Genomic DNA, 22,396 nt, shown 5'->3' on the forward strand with positions numbered 1-22,396 from the left:
GGAGCTCGGCCGCAGAAGAAGAAACGGCACACTCTGCTCTCATGGAGCTGAGAGGAGCTGTCACTGACAGGAAGCAGAAGATGAAGCAGTTTGAGATACCGGCCAAAAATAAGAAAGCCAGCAGTCAGCTGGGGGAGTGGAGAAAGAAGATGTATTGTGTATTTATAAGTGCATTAAATCAGTAAAGCCAGAACAGATCCCTGCATGAGGCCACCCAAAATGTTTTCACCTGAAATATGGTGTACAGTTGGATTACAGAAGAAACTATACTCCACAGTCTCCATTTGGCTGCCCCAGTCTTTTCTTGCTGCCCTCAGTCTCTTCTAGGATAAATTTTGCAGAGAGTATTGAGGCAAGGCTTCTATTCAGGTGATAGCCACAATTTTAAGAAATTGAGTGTACATGTATTTGTAAAGGCAGATTGTTTTTTGTAATACCAACCTTTTTTTTCTGGATTTAACAACTATTTAACATTATGGACATATAAAGTGTATATTGTGAACTATAAGAGGCAGCTGTTTGGCATGGTAGCTGTTAACCCGCTGGGGGAGGGGGGGGGGGGGGGGAAGATTTTTGATGATAACAGCAGCTGGTGATAAATTTAGCTTTCCTGTAAGCGAACAGTCGTTTTTCATGAATTATTAACAAGTGTGATTTTTGCTGTCGTTTGGTAACCCAACACCGGGATTGTCAGCTGTGCATCCACCGCGTTGATGAATCAAACATAGTTACTTATTAGTAACACATGAATGACTTGCACACATTTGATTCCAAGCAGGCTGCGTTATAATCTTTCAATAAGGTGTAAAAAATGGGAAATGTAATTTTATAGTTATTTATTTATTTTATTTATTTTATTGCAATATTAGTTGTTCGAACTGCTCTAAGTGCTAGAGGACTCTGCATCTTTTTGCACAATTGTTTTTTGTCAATGTCTTTATGTCCCCAAAGTGTTCTGTAAATTGACTGTTTGTTGTACTAGAGCGGCTCCAACTACCGGAGACAAATTCCTTGTGTGTTTTGGACATACTTGGCAAATAAAGATGATTCTGATTCTGATTCTGATTCATTTCTGGGATCACGTGTCATTGTGACACCAAGAAGCATCCTGGCTTGCAGGCATTTTATAATTTGTTTCCTGTCATGCAGGAAGGTGACCTCGTTCTGGCTTTCATGGAGGGGAAGCTAAATTCAAAATATGTCCTTCTGTTGCCCAAAACCACTTGAATGGAATTTATGCTCTCAACAAAGTGAAGTTTTAGGAGCTGACACACTTACCGAGTGTTAATGATGGATGACTCCCTAAATGAGCTACCCCTTCATTTTGACTTATGGCCATAAAATATCACCCGTTCTCCCTGCTGCGATTTTATTACAGCCTTGAAACAAAATTTCAAAGTACCATGGAGATGTTTTTTTTGTTTTTTTTGTTTGTAGTTGTTGGCCATATCATCTGGAATTATGAATGAAATATGATTTGTTTTTCTTACCTCCCCCAAGGAAATATTCATCTCTACAAGACTTAACAGACTTAACAAGACTTAACCTATTTCTGTGAAACTGTGGACCACTACTTCACCGTGCCGCTGACCACATTTATATGAGTACAGGGCTTATGTGTAGAGCAGGGGTGCCCAAACTTTTTGGCTCAGGGGCCACATTGACGTAAAAAAATTGTCATACGGGCCAGCATTAATTTTACATGCTACCGACGAGGGGAATGCTTTTTTGTATTTATTTTACTTTGTTTTACTATGCTGTCTGCTGCTAGTTAGATCTGATAACTGTCTGACCTGGATAAATGAATTTTAAAATAAAAATTAATTAAATGCAAAATAAAGTATTTTTATGGAATTTGACTCAAACTCAAACTTTATTCATCAGAATCAACAAACAACATGTTTGCATTAATGTGAAGGGTGATGCTGAGATCTCGACTGCAGTAAATGGGGCAGGTCTGGCTCAAAAGCGGTGGTTTTAATGCGCAAGATGTCATGCAGGTGCGAGTCACTTAGTCTTGTCCTAACGCGGTTCTTATTCATGTTCATGACTGAGAATGTCTTCTCGCACAAGTATGTCGAGCCTGTCTTTATCCAGCTGCTGGTAAAAGTTGACAAGAGGGAGTTGTTGGTACCGGCTGCGACACTCCGTGTCACACTGCAGCTCAATGAGCTCCAACTGCAGGTGGGCTGGAACGTCACTGAGATCCACGGAAACAGGAGAAGAAAAAAGAGTGATCTCCTTTTCAATAGTTGCAAAATCCCTGAAACGTTGTTGAAACTCCTCAGTCAGAGATGAGATGTTAGCGGCATACCTCCTCATTTGCGCGCTAATATTGTGCGCTGGAAAACACGTCATTATTTCTTGCAGAGATTGGAAATGTGTGGTATTGGGCTGCGTTTGTGACAGGTGGGTTTGGAAAAGTAGCAGCTCGGTCCGAAAGGCTTTAATATGTGAATACAGTTGACTTATCAATGCATTTTGCCCCTGAAGGCTCGTGTTCAGGGCGTTCAGATGTCGGGTTATGTCAACTAAAAATCCAAAATCAGACAGCCAAACAGGATCGGTTAGTTCTGGCATCGGTTGTCCCTTGTTTGCCAAGAATTTTCCAATTTCCTCTTTGAGTGAGTAGAAACGCTGCAGTGCAGACCCCCGACTGAGCCATCTTACATCGGTGTGATACACAACAGCTCCGTATTCAGCGTGGATATCCAGTAGAAATTGTTGAAACTGGCGGTGGCACAGGGCTTTGGAGCGAATTTAATTAATAGCCTTTATCACCGGTTTCATAACGTGATCATATTTCAGATGTTTAGCACATAGAACTTGTTGGTGAATAATACAATGGAGTTTTATAGCTTTACCTCCTTCTTCGCTTACTTTGTTACACACTAGGGTTGATAATCCACTGTGCTCGCCAACCATGGCAGGTGCGCCATCCGTAATAATCCCCGTGATTTTATTCCACTGTAATTTTATGTCATCTACGGCGGAACACTGTAGAGGCTTACAATTTGGTGACAGCCCTTGTAAATTGTGATAAAGTACTTTAAAATGCTTATTGTAAAAAGGTCTACTTCTCGATAGGTGACATGTTTGGAAGCGTTTATGTCTGCTATTGTGAAACATTAGACCCTTTTACACTGTCCCGAAAAGCCAGTCTCACTGTTCGACATGAATGTGTATTGGAGACTTTGTTTTCCTAACATCTCCTTCTCACTTCTCTCTCTGTCGTGTCAGGTCTGTCTTCGGCCAAGAGGAAGTTTGCCGACTCCCTCAACGACTTTAAATTTCAGTGTATCGGGGACGCTGAGACGGATGATGAGATATGCATAGGTAAGCTATATGTGTTCAAAGAATCTGTGTCATACAAACACTAATTTTTTTCCTCAGGAAAGAAACAGGTAGTAAGTGTAACTATCCCCAGTTCATAGATGCTATTGTTCACACACAGACATTAAAGAGTTAACTTGGAGCCCGTTTGAACTCTGTTGCTAGCCAAAACAACAGCACCTTCAGAAGTAGGTAAACAGTCTGTCCAGTGAGCGCCACGTTATAGAGGGTGCAACCCACTCTACTATATGTCGCTGTTCCAAGAAGAGTGTTAGCTGCATATGAACTATTCTTTTTTGTTTTTGCTCTTTTTACAAAACACTATAATCCACCCATCTATCCATCCATTTTCCATGCTGCTTGTCCTCATTAGAGTCGCGCATGAGCTGGAGCCTATACCAGCTGACTTTAAGCCTGAGGTGGGGTACTCCCTTGACTGGTCATCAGCCAATCGCAGGGCACACATACTGTAGATAATCAACCATTCACACTTGCATTCATCAGTATTATCCTTTTAAAAGCTACATTTTTGACAGAGCTCTTGTATTGACTGTCATTAGATAATGCAGGTGTACCTAATGGTTTGGTCCGTGACTGTGCATACAGCACACAGTGTCGGTTTAGGATGACATCAGTTTGTCATTGTGTAATCATGTTTCTAAAGAGGGTCATTGTGTACTGTGCGGTCAGTCGATGTGGAGCCTGTTGGTCATTTGACTTACAGCAGACATACAGTACTGTACTAGAGTCTCTTTGTCACCACAAGTCTGATCATATACAAGCGAAAGATGCACACGTTAGTGGTCGCATAAACCTATACGATGCCATTAGAGTTAATGTACACGACATGCAAACATAGTCAACATGGACTTTATGTGGTTTTCTGTGATAAAACACACAAAGCATCCGGAGAAACATGCTGAGTTGGACCCAACCCTGACATGAAAGTCAATGCTATTGTTTTGCATTGAGAATTGCATCATTACTCATTGCATGAACTCACCAAGGCCTCTTTTGGTGTCTGTGGAAACATGTAAGCAGCAGTCGCCACACCCTTTGTGTGTGTGTGTGTGTGTGTGTGCGTGCGTGTGCACAACCCACCCACTGCTCTTGTTTGACCATCTCCAGCTATCTCGCCCGAACAGCTTGCAGGCCGAGCAGGGCCTAAATTTTTTTAAATTTAGTGTTTGGAATATTATCACACACACAGTGGATATTAAAAAGTCTACACACCCCTGTTGAAATGGCAGCTATATATTGTTATATAACCAAAAGAACACCCAACCTACAGCAAAGCATGGTGGTGGCAGTGTCATGCTTTGTGGCTGTATTTTCTGGAGCTAGGGCCTTGCTCAAGGTGGAGGAATTACGAACAGTTCCAAATACTCGTCAGTGTTAGCACCAAACTTTCAGGCTTCTGTGAGAAAACAGAAAAAACAATGTCACAAAAAGCCTACAAGAACAGCTAAACTTTATCTGTGGTGAATCAGAGGCACCTTAAATGGTGGCAGATGTGCGCTGTCTCCAATTCTACATGAGTTTGAATGTGATTGGTTCATTCTGAACGCAGCCACATTCCCAGTTATAAGAGGATGTGCTCACTTGTGCAACCACGCTATCTCTGTTTATTTTTATTTTCCCTCTCAAAAAAAAAGAAATCTATAGAATTGTACAGGTTGTAGATAACATTAACGGTGGAAAAAGTTTTCATATGATTCTGCTTGGTCTTATTTTTTTTTTATATCACAAAAACCTGGCAAATGAATGAGGGGGTGTTGACTTTTTAGATCCATTGTAGGCTCTATGGTGTTTTGTTACATTGTTATCATAACCAAAAGTGAGAAAAGTGCATTGCCAACCAAGTATATCTTCCTTTCAATATCTCATTGTTACTACGTGATTGATTGAGTGACTGACGGAGCTGAGCAGAACTATGAAAGTGTTTTATTAAAGGTTATATTCATTTTAAAGCATTCCGAAGTTCTGATGCTTTGTACTTGGATGCAACTTTAAAGGCAAAAGCGGTAACAAACTGTTGAGTTTCTGTGCTGCCTCATGGCTTTTAATGGAATCTGTTCAAGGTCCAAGGGGAGAACTGGAACACTTTTATTCCTGCTACCTCCCGCATGTTCTCTAATTTTCCACAATTTTCCTCTCCAGCCAAGTCTCTTCAGGAATTTGCAGCTGTCCTACAAAACCTGGAGGATGAGAGGACACGGATGGTAAATTGTCTGCCATACACGTAATCAATACCGTTTAGTCTATAACACTGTATTTATATACTATACTATTGATGATATGTGCTCATCAATTTGACTTTGGCGCACGATTCGCATTGCATGTTTTTGCACGGTGTGTGTGTGTCCTCAGATTGAGAACGCCAATGATGTGCTCATTATGCCTCTGGAGAGGTTCAGGAAAGAGCAAATCAGTGCAGCTAAGGTAAGCCTGGGCGGCCACAAATCAATAAAGAACCTTTTAGGGCTGTTAGAGAGCTGGCCTGACATCCGCTTTGCTAATATTGTTGTGTAATAGTGCCAGTACCTCATTCTCTGAGGCTTAGAGGCTGGTTGCAAAAGTTACTGGTGTAAGGCCAGTTCCCGTGTACACATGCCAAATGTAGGAGGGCAGCAACATTTCTAATGAAGAATAATAATTATTAATGCTACTTTTTAGAGTTGCCACGGCTGCCTCGTTTGCACCTCTCCTACCTGTTTAAGAATTCCTGTAAAGATGGATGTTGCGAAGACAAAATTCAACTCACACACACACAAATGACTACTGACCAATGCCATCCCTGAGCCAGTCAGTGCAAATAGTTAAATCATTTTGTTGTCCACGTTTTTGTTAAATATTTGATTTCTGAATGTATGTTATATACATTTTAATGTAATTAAATGCATTCATTTACAAAATACTGTTGTACATTCTTTTTTTAATAAGATAGAAGCATTTGAATCAAACATTTTACATTCCAATTGATGTATTAAATGTGATAAAATGCATTTAATTCCAAAATTGGGTATTATTATTAACAAGCTCAACATTCTTTATCATACTTTTATTTCTACATTGAAAGAAATGTAATGTAATTAATTGCCTTAATTTACAGTATACTTTGTAAAAAAAAAATGCTCAATTGATACAAACTTAAATGAAAATGCTGTATTTAAGTGTAATAAACTTAAACTTTTTTTTTTTTTTTTTGATTATATATTTGAATGAGATTAAATAATATATAAAATGTTTATGTAACATATTACTGCTAAAGTGATTAAATTGATTTCATTCTAAATCATCTGTAACTGTAATTAAATGCATTTACAGTACAGTATTTACAAACCACCTGATATAAACAACCACAATGTATCCCACAATTGTCTTCTAAAATTCCAATGTGGAAATAGATTATTAATAATTAGCTTTGCATTTTTTGTGTGTGTGTGTGCGTGGTGTTGGTTAAGTAGAAAAACGTCAACAACCCAGCAAAAGATAAAGCCACAATAATTAACATATTATTAAGCCTTCACTGACAGACAAACAAAAACTGCGTTTAAAGGGCAGCATTTTAATTTTAATTTTTTTATTTTTTTGCAGCTTTTGTATTAGATTGTGGATGTGTGTCTTATGTTTTGGTCATTAAACGGCTTCAATCATCACCACTCTTTCAGGCTACAAGCATTCATATACAAGCAAGCAAAACGTTTAGTCCTCCAGCTGTACAAGCATTCATTTACTACCTCCCCGAAATTACATGCAACTACATACACAACATTCCTAGCTTTTATCAAGCTTGCACACATTTAGTACACAAATAAGCTGCCCATCTCCTTTCTCTGCGCCTGTTGTCTCAATCAAAGCATCGCAACATGACCTGCTTAGAAGTTTAAATAATGCTGACATAATAACCCGTAATAATTCCACGAACAGGGAGTGGGGCGTGTGTGTGCTTTTTTAGACGCAGGGGCTGCCTTGTGGCATCTTGTCACAGTGAGTGTACAGCACATCTTGGTGTCCCCCTTTGCAAACATTAGACGTGATTTCTACTGACAATTCGCTGGTCCCTAGGCACTTCTGCCAGAAGTATGTAAAGGGGGGCCTTGACTTAGGAGTTTAATTTGTTCCATGACCACACTCGTACCTCAAAACACACATATCAGAATCAGAATCAGAATCATCTTTATTTGCCAAGTATGTCCAAAACACACAAGGAATTTGTCTCCGGTAGTTGGAGCCGCTCTAGTACAACAGACAGTCAATTTACAGAGAACACTTTGGAGACATAAAGACATTGACAAAAAACAATAGTGCAAAAAGATGCAGAGTCCCCTAGCACTTAGAGCAGTTCGAATGACTATGTCACATCATCTTTCAGCAATGAAATGACATTGACATGATTATTTTTTGAAATAATCAGTTCTAGCCCTGCCAAAAACATCAACAAAAATGTTGTTTTTTAAATAAGAAAACTAGCACTCTACAATATTGTACTTTATAAAACATCCAGTAATAACATAATTAAATAGAATGTAAATTTAAAAAACAAATAATAATAATAATTAACAGTTAACAATTCATTTTGATTAAATACACAACGGGTAATTCTCTTTGTCTTATGTTTCAACTTCAACTTGGAATGGCAATAAATAGTTTGAAACAAGCATTTGACACCTGTTTTTTTTTTTTTTTTGAAGGGTTGTTCATATATCTGCTGCTTGTCGTGAAGTTCCCTGCCGCAGTCTAGCGCTCTTTTACTCTTCCAACTCAAGACAAAAAAAATTAGCCGAGCGACCGCTCATAACTCGAAAAACTAAAAACTAAATAAAAAAATGGGGTCACTCGTAAAGGGGAGGTACCACTCTATTTATCGGTTATCCTTTGCCTTAAATATGTCAGATTTTATAAGCCCCCCTTGTATATTCATTAGCCATGCGACCCAGAAGAGTCACCACAGGGGTTCCTCAAATATGGCTGAACGCATTACCCCCTTGACAGCAGGTCATGATTTGATCGCAAGATGGCGGGCAGATTAAGGAGCCATCGCACGTAATCTCGGCGGTGAGGCCATCGTGAGCGCTAATCCCAGTTTAGCCCCGAAAGGAGTGACATCTTTTGCTCAGCACACGCTTCTCACCTTGCCCTAAGGTCTCCCCCACTTGGCAAAGCTTCAGCGGTTGATAAAGACTATATTTAAAACACGCTGGGCTGTTTTTTTCATCCGGTATTTTGAGCATGACGGTTATTCTATGGCAGATTACAGGGAAGGCAAAGCCCCATGCAATGTACTTTTAAGATTTATATCCACTGGTGCACATAAATGTGATGAAAAGTTCAGTACTGTTCAAAGATATCACCCTCTCTTGACTTTTGTAAGCCATGTGTACTTGATAGGACTTCAGGAATTTATAGGAATAGGAATACATTGCTCTCTGCTGGCTGATTTAAGGAAGTACTTCTAATTCAATTCAGCCCTGGAAAGTTTTCTTTCCCAATTGATTTTAGGCAAGGGTTCTCAATCTTTTTTCTTTTTACACAAAGTGCTACCTAAAATAATACTTGGCTTTCCAAGTATCACTGTAATGACCCACATTAAAATGCAGTAGCATAGTAGATCAAGAGTTTATGAAAAACAATGCAGAGGTTTTATTCCTAAAAAAAAAATCTAAATGTAGGAAGGTAAAAGTTGCATAAAAATTGTACCTGAACAAATGTTTAAAAACTGTTCGGAAAGATTACATGCAAAAGTATTGTACTTAAAAGTAAAATACAACTGAACTGTACGTAACAAGCACACTGTACTAGATTTAAAAAAAGGTTCAACATTAATGTGTTATTATGTACAGTTTGAACATTCAATTTAGTGATTCTTTCGCGTACCACTGAAGGGAGCCTGCGTACCACACTGAGAATCACTGATTTAGAGAATAAATATTTTTCACAAATTATCATGGGGTATGCTTTAAGTCTGTTGTTCTTTAACTGATAACTGTGAGAAGGAGTCATTTTCTTTTTTTTGAAGGGAGCCTTCCTCATCTCTGATCTGTCACCCAGCTGTTGACTAACCCTGCGTCTTTCTCGGACTTTATACTTGTTGTTAAGTCTGTTCGGTGAAGTACCTGTGCCAGGAACAATGAATAATTTTATTTTTACTGCACATGCCATGTTTTAGAATTTACAAAGAAAAGGCAGTTTTGTTTGAGCAGAGCCAGCAAATGAAATGCACTGGAAATAAGGGTGGCAATAAGAAGCAGCACGATGTTGTAGAGGTTAGCGCTTCCGCCTTACAGTCGAAAGGTCATGCGTTGAAATCTTTGCCGTTCTGGCCGAGCTTGTGTGGGTTTCTGTGGGGACTCGACATTCCAAAAACATGCATATTAGGTTCACTGAAGTCCATATTTCTGAATGTACACTACAGTAAGTATGAATGTTTGTCTGTATACCCTACAATGGGCTGGGGACCAGTCCAGGGTGTACCCCGCCTCTCGACCAAAGTCGGCTGGGATTGGCTCCAGCTCACGTGACCGAGAACCGGATAAGCGCTATAAAACATAGATGGACGGTTGTCTTCTGATAAGAAATATTGACAACAGCACATGTATAGTATGTTCGTCTTCAGTCTCTGCGCTTTATCATCCATCTGTCACGTAATGACAGATGGATTCATGAAACAGCCTATTATTTAACAGACAGCTGTGCTCCCCTGAGCTGCACAAATACAGTAAATCACATCGCAGCCGGTCCAAATTCACATCACGCTTTTTCTGTGCAGCGCAAAAAAAAACTTGCCTGTTTCCTTTAACTTGCCGCAACATTAGGCAAACCAGCACATGCAAAATAATAATAATGCTCCGTTATTTATTGATATTGTCTTTCAGGTTTTACTTACAATGTGATTACTTTGAGCGCAGTAATAAGCACAATATTAAATGAATAGCTCTCTGACCACTCTGGCCACTTAGAGTTCACGTGAACAGAAAGCTGGTGAATGTAAACAAGCATTGTTTTTGTTAGGGTGAGTTATGCATGAATGCTAACCCTCAAAGACAGCAGTTGCATTTAATTTGTCCATCACCACGTCTGTGTGTGTTTTTTTCCACAGGAAGCCAAGAAAAAGTACGATAAAGAGACAGAGAAATATTGTGCGGTACTAGAGAAGCACATGAGTCTTTCAGCAAAGAAGAAAGAGTCGCATCTGCATGAGGTAAGAAGATTTCTTTTTTTCTTTCTAACATAGTGTATGTCTCATAATACAACTGTGTCATCTGTCTTTTTGGTCTCGTTCTCTGCAGGCGGACAACCAAGTAGATAACGTGCGGCAGCATTTCTATGAGGTTTCTCTGGAGTACGTTTTCAAAGTGCAAGAGGTCCAAGAGAGGAAGATGTTTGACTTTGTGGAGCCTGTAAGACTCTTCGATTTTTTTATGTCCACGGGCAGTGCAGTAGATATTCGCCAGATACTTTATAAGGTACACTACATCACGTGTTAAGTTTGTTTGCTCCCTCAAGTTGCTGGCCTTCCTGCAAGGCCTGTTCACCTACTATCACCACGGCTACGAGCTGGCGAAGGACTTCAACCACTTCAAGACGGACCTCACAATCAGCATACAAAATGTAAGGTCACTCGTGTATGCACAAAATAAATCAAATAAAAACAATGTGTGATTACCATCTTTTTCTTTCTTCAGAGTAGAATTAGAATTGGAAGAGTTTCATTTAGACTTTTTTCCTCTTTTATACTTTTATTTTTCCGTTCTTTTTTTACACTTTTCCTTTTACCCATTTTTCTTTTTTCCCAATTTTTATCTTGTTTTCCTCCTTTTTAAAATTTGTTATTATTCCATTTATGATAGAATATGGAATTGGAGCAGTTTCTTTGTCATTTTCTTTTGCTTTAGATTTTTTCATCTTTTATCCTTTCATGTTTAAGTTTCTCTGTTACCATTATTTTTTTTAGAATTATTTTCCAATTTTCCTTTCCTTTTAAAACTTTATTGTCTTTAAATCATTTCCCCCCTCATGTGCTTCTATTTCTTCTTTTTACTTTAATTTTAAAATATTTTTCCTTTTATTTCCCCCTTCTGCTTTTCATTTTTACCTTATTTTCCCCATCTTTGTTACTGCTATTTTTCTTTACTTTTTACACGTTTTCCCCCCCTTTTTTCTCTTTCTTTAACATTTTTTTGTAGGCCATATATGATATTGTATTGTTGAGTATGAAATGGAAGTGTTTTATTTTTTCCTCCCCCCTTTTTACTGAAGTTACACACCAACGTTAACGTTCATTCATTCATTCATTCATCTTCCATTCCGCTTATCCTCACGAGGGTCGCGGGCGCGCCGGAGCCTATCCCAGCTATCTTTGGGCGAGAGGCGGGGAACACCCTGAACTGGTTGCCAGCCAATCGCAGGGCACATAGAAACAAACAACCATTCACACTCACATTCACACCTACGGGCAATTTAGAGTCCTCAATCAAACTACCACGCATGTTTTGGGGATGTGGGAGGAAACCGGAGTGCCGGGAGAAAACCCACCCAGGCACGGGGAGAACATGCAAACTCCACACAGGCGGGGCCGGGATTCGAACCGTGGTCCTAAGAACTGTGAGGCGGATGTGCTAACCAGTCGACTACCGTGCCGCCCATGTCAAAGCAAAAAAATTAATAATTTTTTTTTAAAAAGGCTTGTATCTAAAAAAACTCTTAAGTCACTCGTCTCTTAATTAAGGCACCATTGTATAAATGCAAGTATGCACACACACACACGTACACACACACACGCAGCAGTACTGAAAGAACATCAGCGCAGAAGTGGCATGTCAGATATTGTGTGATTGCATATAGCTTGTTTGCATGCACGCTTCCCCGTTTCCTCTGTGCTTCACATTCAAGACTCTCTACAAAGCTAGTTTTGTTGGAAGACAAAGATGCAGCCCTCCCATCTGGTTATAAATTAATTCCACTGTCCCGTTAAAAGACTCAATTCCCTTTTCTTTTGACATTTTTTAAAATATCTTTAATATTTAATGATCTTTAATATTTTTGGTATGCCGTGTATGTAATTGTATTTTTGAGTATGAAATTGTAAGTGTTTTTACCCTTCCCCCCCCCCCGCACCGCCCTCCCGTTTTCCTCAAATTTTCTCCCTCCTTTCCTTTTTACTCTTTGAAATTTTGTCCAAAGAAAAAAACTGTCAAATGCTGCAGTGAAGCATTGACCTTGCAGAAGTGACTTTAAGCACGTGCCTAAAGTTGATTTCACTCACTTTTTGCATACAGACGCGGAATCGTTTTGAGAGCACGAGGTCCGAAGTGGAGAGTTTGATGAGGAAGATGAAGGAGAATCCACATGAGCACAAGAGTATCAGCCAGCACACGATGGAGGGATACCTGTATGTGCAGGAGAAGCGTATGTACCAACACAAGCGCACGCACACATTCAGACACACCCTCCAAACAAACAGCAGCTGAAACAACCCATAATCAACATTTGCTTGCCGCAGTCAAGGCTGATCTGTATGAGACATGACAGCAGTTTCCATCCACGTTGATCGTCATGGAAACATGTTGACATTTTTTTTGGGAAGCCTTGAAGTAATTTCATGGCAATTAAAACACAACAAGAATATAGTAGAACCTCCAAAGTCAAATGCCCCAGAAATGGTACAATTTGAAGTTCAACTAAAGTTGTTTTGGTGTGATTTCACCACAGAAGGGTACAGTGACGCAAAGAGGAAAGACTTGACAATACCCATAAAAGCAGAAAACGAAAGGGTATAGCTGCACAGTACAATATGCAGAATTCTATGAATAATTTAGTATTAATTATGAACACAAATGGATTATAACATTGGCAGCATATACAACATAACTGACGTGCACAAAAATGACCAAAGAAGCCTTGCCAACATACGAAAGGCTAAGAGTTTTATGTTTCATAGTTTTATCATAAACCGGATAGCTTCTCTTTAAACTTGTATGACAGCTAGGAATGTTAAAATGTTATTTAATACATTGCGTGTACAGTAAGCCTGTAACAATACAGTATCAATAACAGAAATTGCGATACTCTTAAGACACGAAACTGTGTCACCTTGGAAATAGCAGAGTCGCGACATGCCGCTTCCAACGCTCAAATCTGTTAGCACTAACGCTAGTTCAACTACGTGCGACCCTTCAAGCTCATTTAGGTCAGCAGCAGTATGGGAGCATTTCGGCCACCCAGTTGAGAACAGATGGAACTTGCGTCGTTGTAGCTGTAACATGTTAATGAACATGTTAATGCACCTTCAGAGACACCATCCCAAAAATCATTTTAAGTGGGACCGTCGGTCAGAAACGGAGACGTGAATCAAAGCTTGACTTTGGTGTATCGTTACAGCCCTACTGTTCGATTATTAAAGGTTTTACGATGACAACAGTTTAAGCATGGAACAAAATCATTCACTTTATATCATGTTCTTATGGGAAAATGCTTTGATTAATACAATAGAATGGTATGTTTCCAACTTTGTGGGTTTCACTGAAGTAGGAAAACAAACAAGCAAAACATGCTGACTGTTGAATGAATGACTTGATGGATAGTGCATGTTTTTTACTCATCCCCCTCTCACTCTCAGGTTCCTTCGTGTCTACCTGGGTGAAGTACTACTGCACGTACCACAGGGAGCCAAAGCGGATCACCATGGTCCTATTTGACCCCAAATCGGGCGGCAAAACTGTGAGTAACGCCACTTAATCAGAGCCTGATTTCTCTGCACACTTTGCCCTATCCGTCGTGGCACAGGGCAACTGCAGCAATGTCAAGTTCTGACTCATCCAGCGTGGTGTTTTGGTAGCGCACAGTCATCCCTGTACAGACCCATTTAAAAATAAGTGTTATCGTCAGAGAACCATAGAAATACTGGAAGTGCGTAAGCAGAATGACTCCCAACTGCAGGTTTTCGCCTACGCACCGGATGAGCCACAGCTGATACAAGTTCAGGCCTGATTGCTGGAGAAACAACGATGCATTTTGCACAAGTGGTGGAAAAGACAAGTTCAACCGTAGCCGGGATTTTTCGAGGTCACTGTATGATCGGAATAAGGGGGACCAAGTCGTCCCTTAAGTATTTTTCTGCGGTTAGAGGTAGCATTTGAGTCACAAGAGAACCGTGAAGACCCCTTCGTGTGGAGTGAAGAGTGGGATGCTGGGATAGCAATGTTTGAAACCCGACACCCGCCTGTTGTGTTGAAAGCAATTGTCACTGGCCGACAAGTATCTTAATTGTATGATTAGAGGATTTCTTTCTTACAAAGCGTTTGGTGTTCAGATGTAAATACAAATTTTAAAAAAAAGTAAATGTATGTATTCAATAATATTGTTACATTAAATAAATTGTAAACTTATTCTCCATAAATAAACATAAATTGCCCAACTTTAATTAACATGAAAAAATTTAATATGAAACAATGAACAATGGAACAAACAACAAAAATGGAACGATATCCATCCATTACTACGGCGCTTATCCTCACGAGGGTTGCGAGTGAGCTGGAGCCTATCCGAGGTGACTTTGGGCGAGTGGCGAGGGAAACCCTGAACTGGTTGCCTGACAGCCTAAGCCACAGGGCACATCTAGACAAACCGTTCGCACTTACTTTCGTACCGATGAGCAATTTTTGTCTTCAATAAACCTAACAGGCATATTTTTGAAATGTGCAAAGAAGCAGGACTTTCCACCGTGCCACCCATGTAGAACCATAATTGATAATATATAATTGATTTGATATAAAGCACCACTTTTTTTGTGTCTTGTCGTCAGGGTGAAGAGGAGAGTTTCATACTCAAGTCCTGCACCAGAAGGAAGACAGACTCGATTGAAAAAAGATTTTGCTTTGATGTGGAGGCTGTGGACAGGTTAGAGTTAAGACCTCAAGTGTATTGCAGTACACTTGCTGTACACAAGGGGGTGACACTACTCTATTTCTTTCGGGTTTTAATTTTTTCGTGTACATATACTCTGTCGCTGGTGTATGGCCCTGAAATTTAGAAGGCAATTTTAATTTGTCATTAGATGAAGTTTATTTGTACAAGTCAAATGCTTTTGTGCTTTTTTTTCTATTCTTGTGCATTTAGGCCGGGAATAATCACCATGCAGGCTCTGTCAGAGGAAGACCGCAGGCTGTGGATGGAGGCCATGGACGGGAGAGAGCCGGTACGTTGCCACGGTTACCATGAGGTGCACAACAAGATAAAGCGGGAATGAATTCTCATGCTGAGTTTAAAGCCAATGAAAAAAAAAATTTCAATGTAAAATGTAAAGAGAGGGCGGCACAGTGGTCGACTGGTTAGAGCGTCTGCCTCACATTTCTGAGGACCGGGGTTCAATCCCCGGCCCCGCCTGTGTGGAGTTTGCATGTTCTCCCCGTGCCTGCGTGGGTTTTCTCCAGGCACTCCGGTTTCCTCCCACATCCCAAAAACATGCATGGTAGGTTAATTGACAACTCTAAATTGCCCGTAAGTGTGAATGTGGTTGTTTGTTTCTATGTGCCCTGCGATTGGCTGGCAACCAGTTCAGGGTGTATCCTGCCTCCTGCCCGACGATAGCTGGGATAGGCTACAACACGCCCGCGAACCTACTGAGGAGAAGCGGCTCAGAAAATGGATGGATGGATGGATGTAAAGAGAGTTCATTCCAAAATGCAGCTCCAGCAACAGAAAAAGCTCTCTCCCCTCTGAGCTTCCGCTAAGATCTCAGCACCTCCAAAAACATCAGGTCAGCTGGCCTAATGCACCGGGCAGGAATGTAAGGATGGAACAGCTCACACAGATAATGCGGAACGAGACCGTTTAAATATTCAAAAACTAATAAAATAATTGTACAATAAAAAGGCAACCAGTGGAGGGAGGCCAGAATGGGAGTTATGTGCTCCCTCTTACGTGTTCCAGTTAAGAGGTGAGCAGCAGCATTTTGAGCCAACTCAAGACGCTTCATTCCGAAATAAAGTGCATTACAGTAATCCGATGCGAGAAGAGTACTGCTGCTGCTCAAGAACAGGTATCACTTTTGCCGGCTGCCTAAGATCAAAACCGACAAAACAAAAAACTGGTCTTAATTACTGCACTAACTTGCTGATCTAATTTGAAATCATGGTACATTTTACAACCCAAGTTTGAGACTGTTGGCTTTGCATTAACAAGGCCGGTAAACTCATTTACACAATGAGCAAGGTCAGACTGCACACTTTCCATCTTACCGATATGTGAGACTGTTTTGGTTAGCAATGTTGTTCGTATGGATCCAGCGAATCAGAATGAAAAGGACAATTATGGAGTAATGCAGAGAAACAGGAAGAACCGAGGCAGATTGCACTGAACGAAAGAGTTGTATCGCTTCCCAGAACTATAAATGGAGCGACCACGTGTCAGAGTCTAGCGAAATGCTAATCTCAAGATGCGGTCTCCACACTCATTTTTGCAGAGGGATCAGGTTTTCATACTTTTCTTGACTGTTTTCTGCCTTCTTAGGTGCTGCTGTTTTGGTTGACAACCTAGTTCACATTGGCTAGGCAGTTGGCTCTTTAATGACCATGCGGTTTAAACAGCAGACATTTCTTGAAGTCTCTGCGCCATTTGCACAATGGTCACTGCACCAGACAATTGTTCTATTAGTCATTTAAAACCGCTCTAATTGCTCGAGGAGTCGGCATCATTTTTCACAATTGTCAAAAGAAAAAAATTATAGTACCGGCATTACGACATTACTAGTAACCTTTTATTGCTCAATGATTGTGTTTTTATGTCTCAAAAGTGTTCTCTGTCAATTGACTGTCTGTTGTTGTGCTAGAGCGGCTCCAACTACCGGAGACAAATTCCTTGTGTGTTTTTGACATACTTGGCAAATAAAAATGATTCTAATTCTGATTCTGAAACAATAGCTTCTCTGAACTGAGACAGAGTTACTACCTGTTTTTCCCCCCCTGAGCTTTCCGTTTCCACGGCAACTAAAGTTAAAACGCCTGACATTTATGTATCTTGCTCAGTGTCCGCACCGCATGAATCCCAGAGAGTGCATTAGCGGCTTCCCATTTAAAAACTTACGTGCATTTGTGGAGTATAATTCTAAACATTAGAAGTAGAAAAAACTAAGACATGGTAGATTATGTATCCAATATGCTACCTAACTTTTTTTTTTTTTTTTAAATCAATGTTCTATACTCAGGTGTACAATCTCAACAAGGACAACCAGACGGAAGGAAGTAAGTTGCATTTTGTGTTTACATTTTGTTGTATCTTTTAGCTGAAAATGACACAAAAGTGACGAAGGACGCTGTGAGAATTTCGTACAGAAAAATAAGACACCATTTCACAATTTTAGTAATATTGTTTTAAATATCCATATCCGTTACAATTTTGTGGGAATGTAACATCGATTGTTCGAGCTATATATCAATCATCATCCATATGAAGGCAGGACTTTTTAATACTGTATAATAATGCTTTTGAACTACAGATTTGCTGGCGTGCCTAAATGTAACCAGCAAACGCAGCTTGTTTGCACAGTAGATTGCTGGGACAATATTCAATTAGACTGTGTAATCGGTATTGTATTTTGTTTGTTTTTCCACTAATTCTAATGTTCTCTTTCCCTCCCTCCATCAGTGGCCCAGCTGGATGTGATTGGGTTCAATGTGATGAAAAAATTCATTTATGCAGTGGAGACTCGAGGTAGAGAGGAACCTGTTGCTGTAAAGACCACAATATCTCCCTTGCACATGCACACACATGCAAAAGCACGTGCGCGTGCACACACACGCACACACACACACACACACACGCACACACACACCGCTGCAACACAGACCTTTAAAATGACTAATGGGTTGAGTGCCCAAGTAGGCTACGTATACTCTAATTCATTGACTTTTTTACATATTCTTCAAGTGTCACAAATAAAGTTTTTGCTAAGCCACATCGTGAAATCCAAACTTGTCAATCATGTTTTCAAATCATTTTTGCTCTTTTAAAACGTAATTATGGATGCGCTTGTGGCACCTATTGAAGGGACGTTATTGTTTTCTGATCTGCTTCCAAAATTAACCCAGAAGAACGTGCAAGCTATCGATAACGCTATGTGGATATCTGCTTACTGATTTGAATCCCTTGAAAATCTGCTCCAATGTACTTGTTTTATCTGTTGTTATGAAATGCTGTACAGTTCTTTGTATATCTTATTAAACCAGGTTGCAAGCTGTGGTATGCTTTTTACACAAGCGATGTGGAACGAATGGCCTCATAGACATTTTTGGACTTCTTTTCAGGTATTGATGAGCAAGGCTTGTACAGAATCGTCGGCGTCAGCTCTCGTGTGCAGAAACTATTGAGCCACGCCATGGGTGAGCGCAAAAATAAACACAGTAAAAACACCCACATTCACACGCATGGATTTTTCCATTTTTTTTGTGGGCCTCACATCGAGCTCCTTCAACTAGTCCTCTATAGAGCTCTATAGACCCCACAAAGATAGATGGATAAGTACAGTCACACACATGCTTGCTCAGAAAGTACAAGTATATAATTTTCATCTGTATTTCCTGAGATTTAGTATTGTTATTGTTAACATTTTACAATGATGTGATAATTCTTATCCATCAGATCCAAAGACATGCGCTGATGTGGAGCTGGAAAACCCCGAGTGGGAAATTAAGACCATCACCAGTGCTATCAAGCACTATCTCAGGTATGTGTGAGGAGGCTTACGTAAAATAGAACATAATCCCCAAAAATCCTTTTACTACACTGGAGAGTCTTATAATCGTGTTTGGTATTGGAAAATGAAGGTTGATATGCTTTTGTAATGTCCTTCTAGTGCTCAAATGCTACAGTAAAGCTCTCTGTTCCTTTTAATTAATTACAGTAGTATGGAATAAAATAGAGTAAGCCTTTTTTTGAAGAAGTTCTGGTTTTACAGCAGAAAAGTGGAGAATAGCAGCACTTTATCACTCTCAGAAGCAACCGCTAAATCGAGGTTTTGTGGATGCCGAGTTCCAGTGCAGTCTTCCAGAAAGACTTTTCCTGGCTTTGTGGGAACGCCCGCTCTTAAGAGTTCGGAATTTTCATCAGTGATGGTAGTTGCAGGCCTTCCGCTGCGTGGTTTGTCAAGAACAGATCCTGTTTCGAGAAACTTGCCATGGGTAGCGTCATTTGTACTAGGTGTTGGAGGTGTGTTGTGTAATCAATTTCCCAGTGCTGCTCCCATGTCACTTGCCATGGACAAGGGAGTGATATGCTTATGAAAACTGCAACGCCGAAGCTGTCAAATGCTGATGGCCTCGCATTTGTACAAATGATACCTGAAGCGAAAATAGAAAAAAGAAAAGTGTTTTGGAACACCCTGAAGTATGCATATTATTATTTAGATGTGAATGTACACAAAAAAACTGCAAGAATAGCCAACATCATTGTAGTTGATGACTTTACAGTACATGGATCAACAATATTATACTATTCTTCAAAACATTTTATGCAGTTGGGAATGAAAGCGGCAATGTTAAGACGTCAGAGTCAGCAGTAGAGTCCCAACTGTACATGAATAAATAATACTGGATATAAACCGTTGTATACATCCTATTGAGATCAGGGTTTAAGGTCACCGAAGTGTTATGAAAAGATGACGTGATGTGATTTATACCTTCAAGCAGTGTGTACTCTACTGTAACTCAATGGAGCCAATGTGCACACATGAACACTTTTGCACATATTTGACAACCTTAATCTCTTGAGCTGACATTTATTTATTTTTTTTCCTTTTAGGGTGCTCCCTGCACCTCTCATGACATATCAATATCAGAGGAGCTTCATCAAGGCTGCGAGTGAGTATTCATCCGTCACAGCCAGGCACCTTACCTGCCCCTCAGATGTCACTCTGTGAAGTTGTGTCTCTCACGGTTGTTTGATCCACACCGATATCACCAAAAATATCCCGAACAACAGAGATAACACTTATCACAGGTGCTTGAAATAAAGAAAACTAGAAGTTTTATGGGCGGCACGGTGGACGACTGGTTAGAGCGTCTGCCTCACAGTACTGAGGACCCGGGTTCAATCCCCGGTCCCGCCTGTGTGGAGTTTGCATGTTCTCCCCGCGCCTGCGTGGGTTTTCTCCAGGCACTCCGGTTTCCTCCCACATCCCAAAAACATGCATTAATTTGAGAATCTAAATTGCCCGTAGGTGTGACTCTGAGTGCGAATGGTTGTTTGTTTGTATGTGCCCTGCTATTGGCTGGCAACCAGTTCAGGGTGTACCCCGCCTCCTGCCCGATGACAGCTGGGATAGGCTCCAGCACGCCCGCGACCCTAGTGAGGAGAAGCGGCTCAGAAAATGGATGGATGAATTTCTCTTGAAATGAAGCCAATTTTTCACATCCAACTATATGGCTTAGATAAAGAAATAAGATGTTAAGTACAGGAAACTTTACATACAGTAAATGTTATGCATCTAACTTTTATCCCCCTCCTATAACCAAACGTGGCTTATTTCAACCATAATAGTATCCTTTTCTATAAAAAAAAATACAATAATAATAACATAATAATATTAATAGTAATAATAAGATTAATACATGATAAATTACAATATATATTATAATATCATAAGACATGAAGTGGGAGAGTGGTTAGCACACCCGCCTTACAATTTTGAGGTCGGCGTTTCAAGTTTACATGTTCTCCTCGTGGGTTTTCTCTGGGTACTCCGACTTTTCCCCACTTTTCGAAAACATGCATTAGGTGAATTTGAACGCTTGTTTGTTTATATGTGCCCTGTGATTGGCTGGCCAGCAGTCGGGGGTAATCCCAGCCTCTCACCCACAGTCAGCTGGGATAGGCTCCATGGGAGGATGGATAGGAAAACAAGTTGAAATAAAAAGTATTGAATATCCCTTCTGGAATTGAAATTTGAAAATAATGTTCATGTGCTTGTAGAAATGTAAATTGAAATTGTAGAAGAAAAAAAAACGAATTTATTGATATTAAAAAATACATACACAGACCCTTTCCCCGAAAAATTAATATCATGAAAAGGTTTATTTATTTCCATAATTCCATTCAAAAAGTGAAACTTTCATAAATTATAGATTCAGCACCCAGAATTTAAACAATTTCAAGTATTTATTTGTTTATTTTTACATCCATTTTACTTCCAGCTCATAAAACCCACAAAATCAGGAATTCAAAAAAATCGAATACTGTGAAGAAATCACCATTTACTTCTCAGTTTTGGGAGAGAAAAAATGAATCAGGGTCATATTAAATCAATCAAAATACTGTATTGTACTTTCAAAACGATATGTTAATATTTAGTACTTGGTTGGGTTGGGCCGTGGCATTGATGCAATCAGCCTGTGGCTTTACCTGGGAGTTATGGAAGCCCAGATTTCCTTGATGCTTGCTCTCAGTTCTTCTTTGTTTTTGGGTCTGGTGCCCCTCATTTTCCTCTTGATAATACCCCATCGATTCTCAACGGGGTTCAGATCCAGCAAGCTGGCTGGCCAGTCAAGCACTGTCATGGCATGGGCATCCAATCAGGTTTCCAGGTCCTGCTGGAAGATGAAATCTGCATCTCCATACAGATCCTCAGCAGAAGTAATCATGAAGTCCTCCAAAACATTCTGGTAGACTGTTGCGGTGACCTTGGATTTAAGAAAGCAGTGTTTACCAACACCTGCACTGGACATTGCACCCCAAATCACGACTGACTGTGGTTATTCCACATTCAACCGCAAACAGCTTGGGTTCTGTTCTTCACCCGTCTAACTCCAAACCCTTAGACCTTGATTCCCGAATGAAAGGCACACTTTACTTTCATTGGAAAAGAGGACCTTGGACCACTGGCCAACAGTCCAGTCCTTCTTCGCTTTGGCCGAGTTGAGACGCTTCCTACGTTGGCTCAGGCTCAGAAGTGGCTTGACCCGAGGAACCTGATAGTTGTAGCCCATCTCCTGGATGTGTCTGAATGTGGTGGTTTTTGAAGCGCTGACTCCTGCCTCATTCCACTCTTTCTGGATCTCTGCTAGATTCTTGA

At 40.2% G+C, this 22,396-nt stretch overlaps 1 protein-coding gene across 2 annotated transcripts in view; it reads left to right on the forward strand.

Moving 5' to 3' along the window:
- LOC133415644 (rho GTPase-activating protein 26-like) overlaps positions 1 to 22,396 on the forward strand; it is a 71,706-nt gene that overhangs the window by 28,608 nt on the left and 20,702 nt on the right. For both annotated transcript variants that reach the window (XM_061701847.1, XM_061701848.1), the window contains exons 2-16: positions 3,241 to 3,336; positions 5,494 to 5,555; positions 5,704 to 5,775; positions 10,433 to 10,534; positions 10,623 to 10,733; positions 10,840 to 10,944; positions 12,612 to 12,741; positions 13,952 to 14,052; positions 15,137 to 15,231; positions 15,451 to 15,529; positions 17,537 to 17,573; positions 17,977 to 18,042; positions 18,636 to 18,710; positions 18,970 to 19,054; positions 20,128 to 20,186. In XM_061701847.1, the coding sequence (XP_061557831.1) occupies positions 3,241 to 3,336; positions 5,494 to 5,555; positions 5,704 to 5,775; positions 10,433 to 10,534; positions 10,623 to 10,733; positions 10,840 to 10,944; positions 12,612 to 12,741; positions 13,952 to 14,052; positions 15,137 to 15,231; positions 15,451 to 15,529; positions 17,537 to 17,573; positions 17,977 to 18,042; positions 18,636 to 18,710; positions 18,970 to 19,054; positions 20,128 to 20,186 (1,275 nt within the window). The remainder of the gene's footprint in view (positions 1 to 3,240; positions 3,337 to 5,493; positions 5,556 to 5,703; positions 5,776 to 10,432; positions 10,535 to 10,622; positions 10,734 to 10,839; positions 10,945 to 12,611; positions 12,742 to 13,951; positions 14,053 to 15,136; positions 15,232 to 15,450; positions 15,530 to 17,536; positions 17,574 to 17,976; positions 18,043 to 18,635; positions 18,711 to 18,969; positions 19,055 to 20,127; positions 20,187 to 22,396) is intronic.

The sequence above is a fragment of the Phycodurus eques genome, chromosome 17 (genome assembly GCF_024500275.1).
Source record: "Phycodurus eques isolate BA_2022a chromosome 17, UOR_Pequ_1.1, whole genome shotgun sequence".
NCBI lineage: Eukaryota > Metazoa > Chordata > Actinopteri > Syngnathiformes > Syngnathidae > Phycodurus > Phycodurus eques.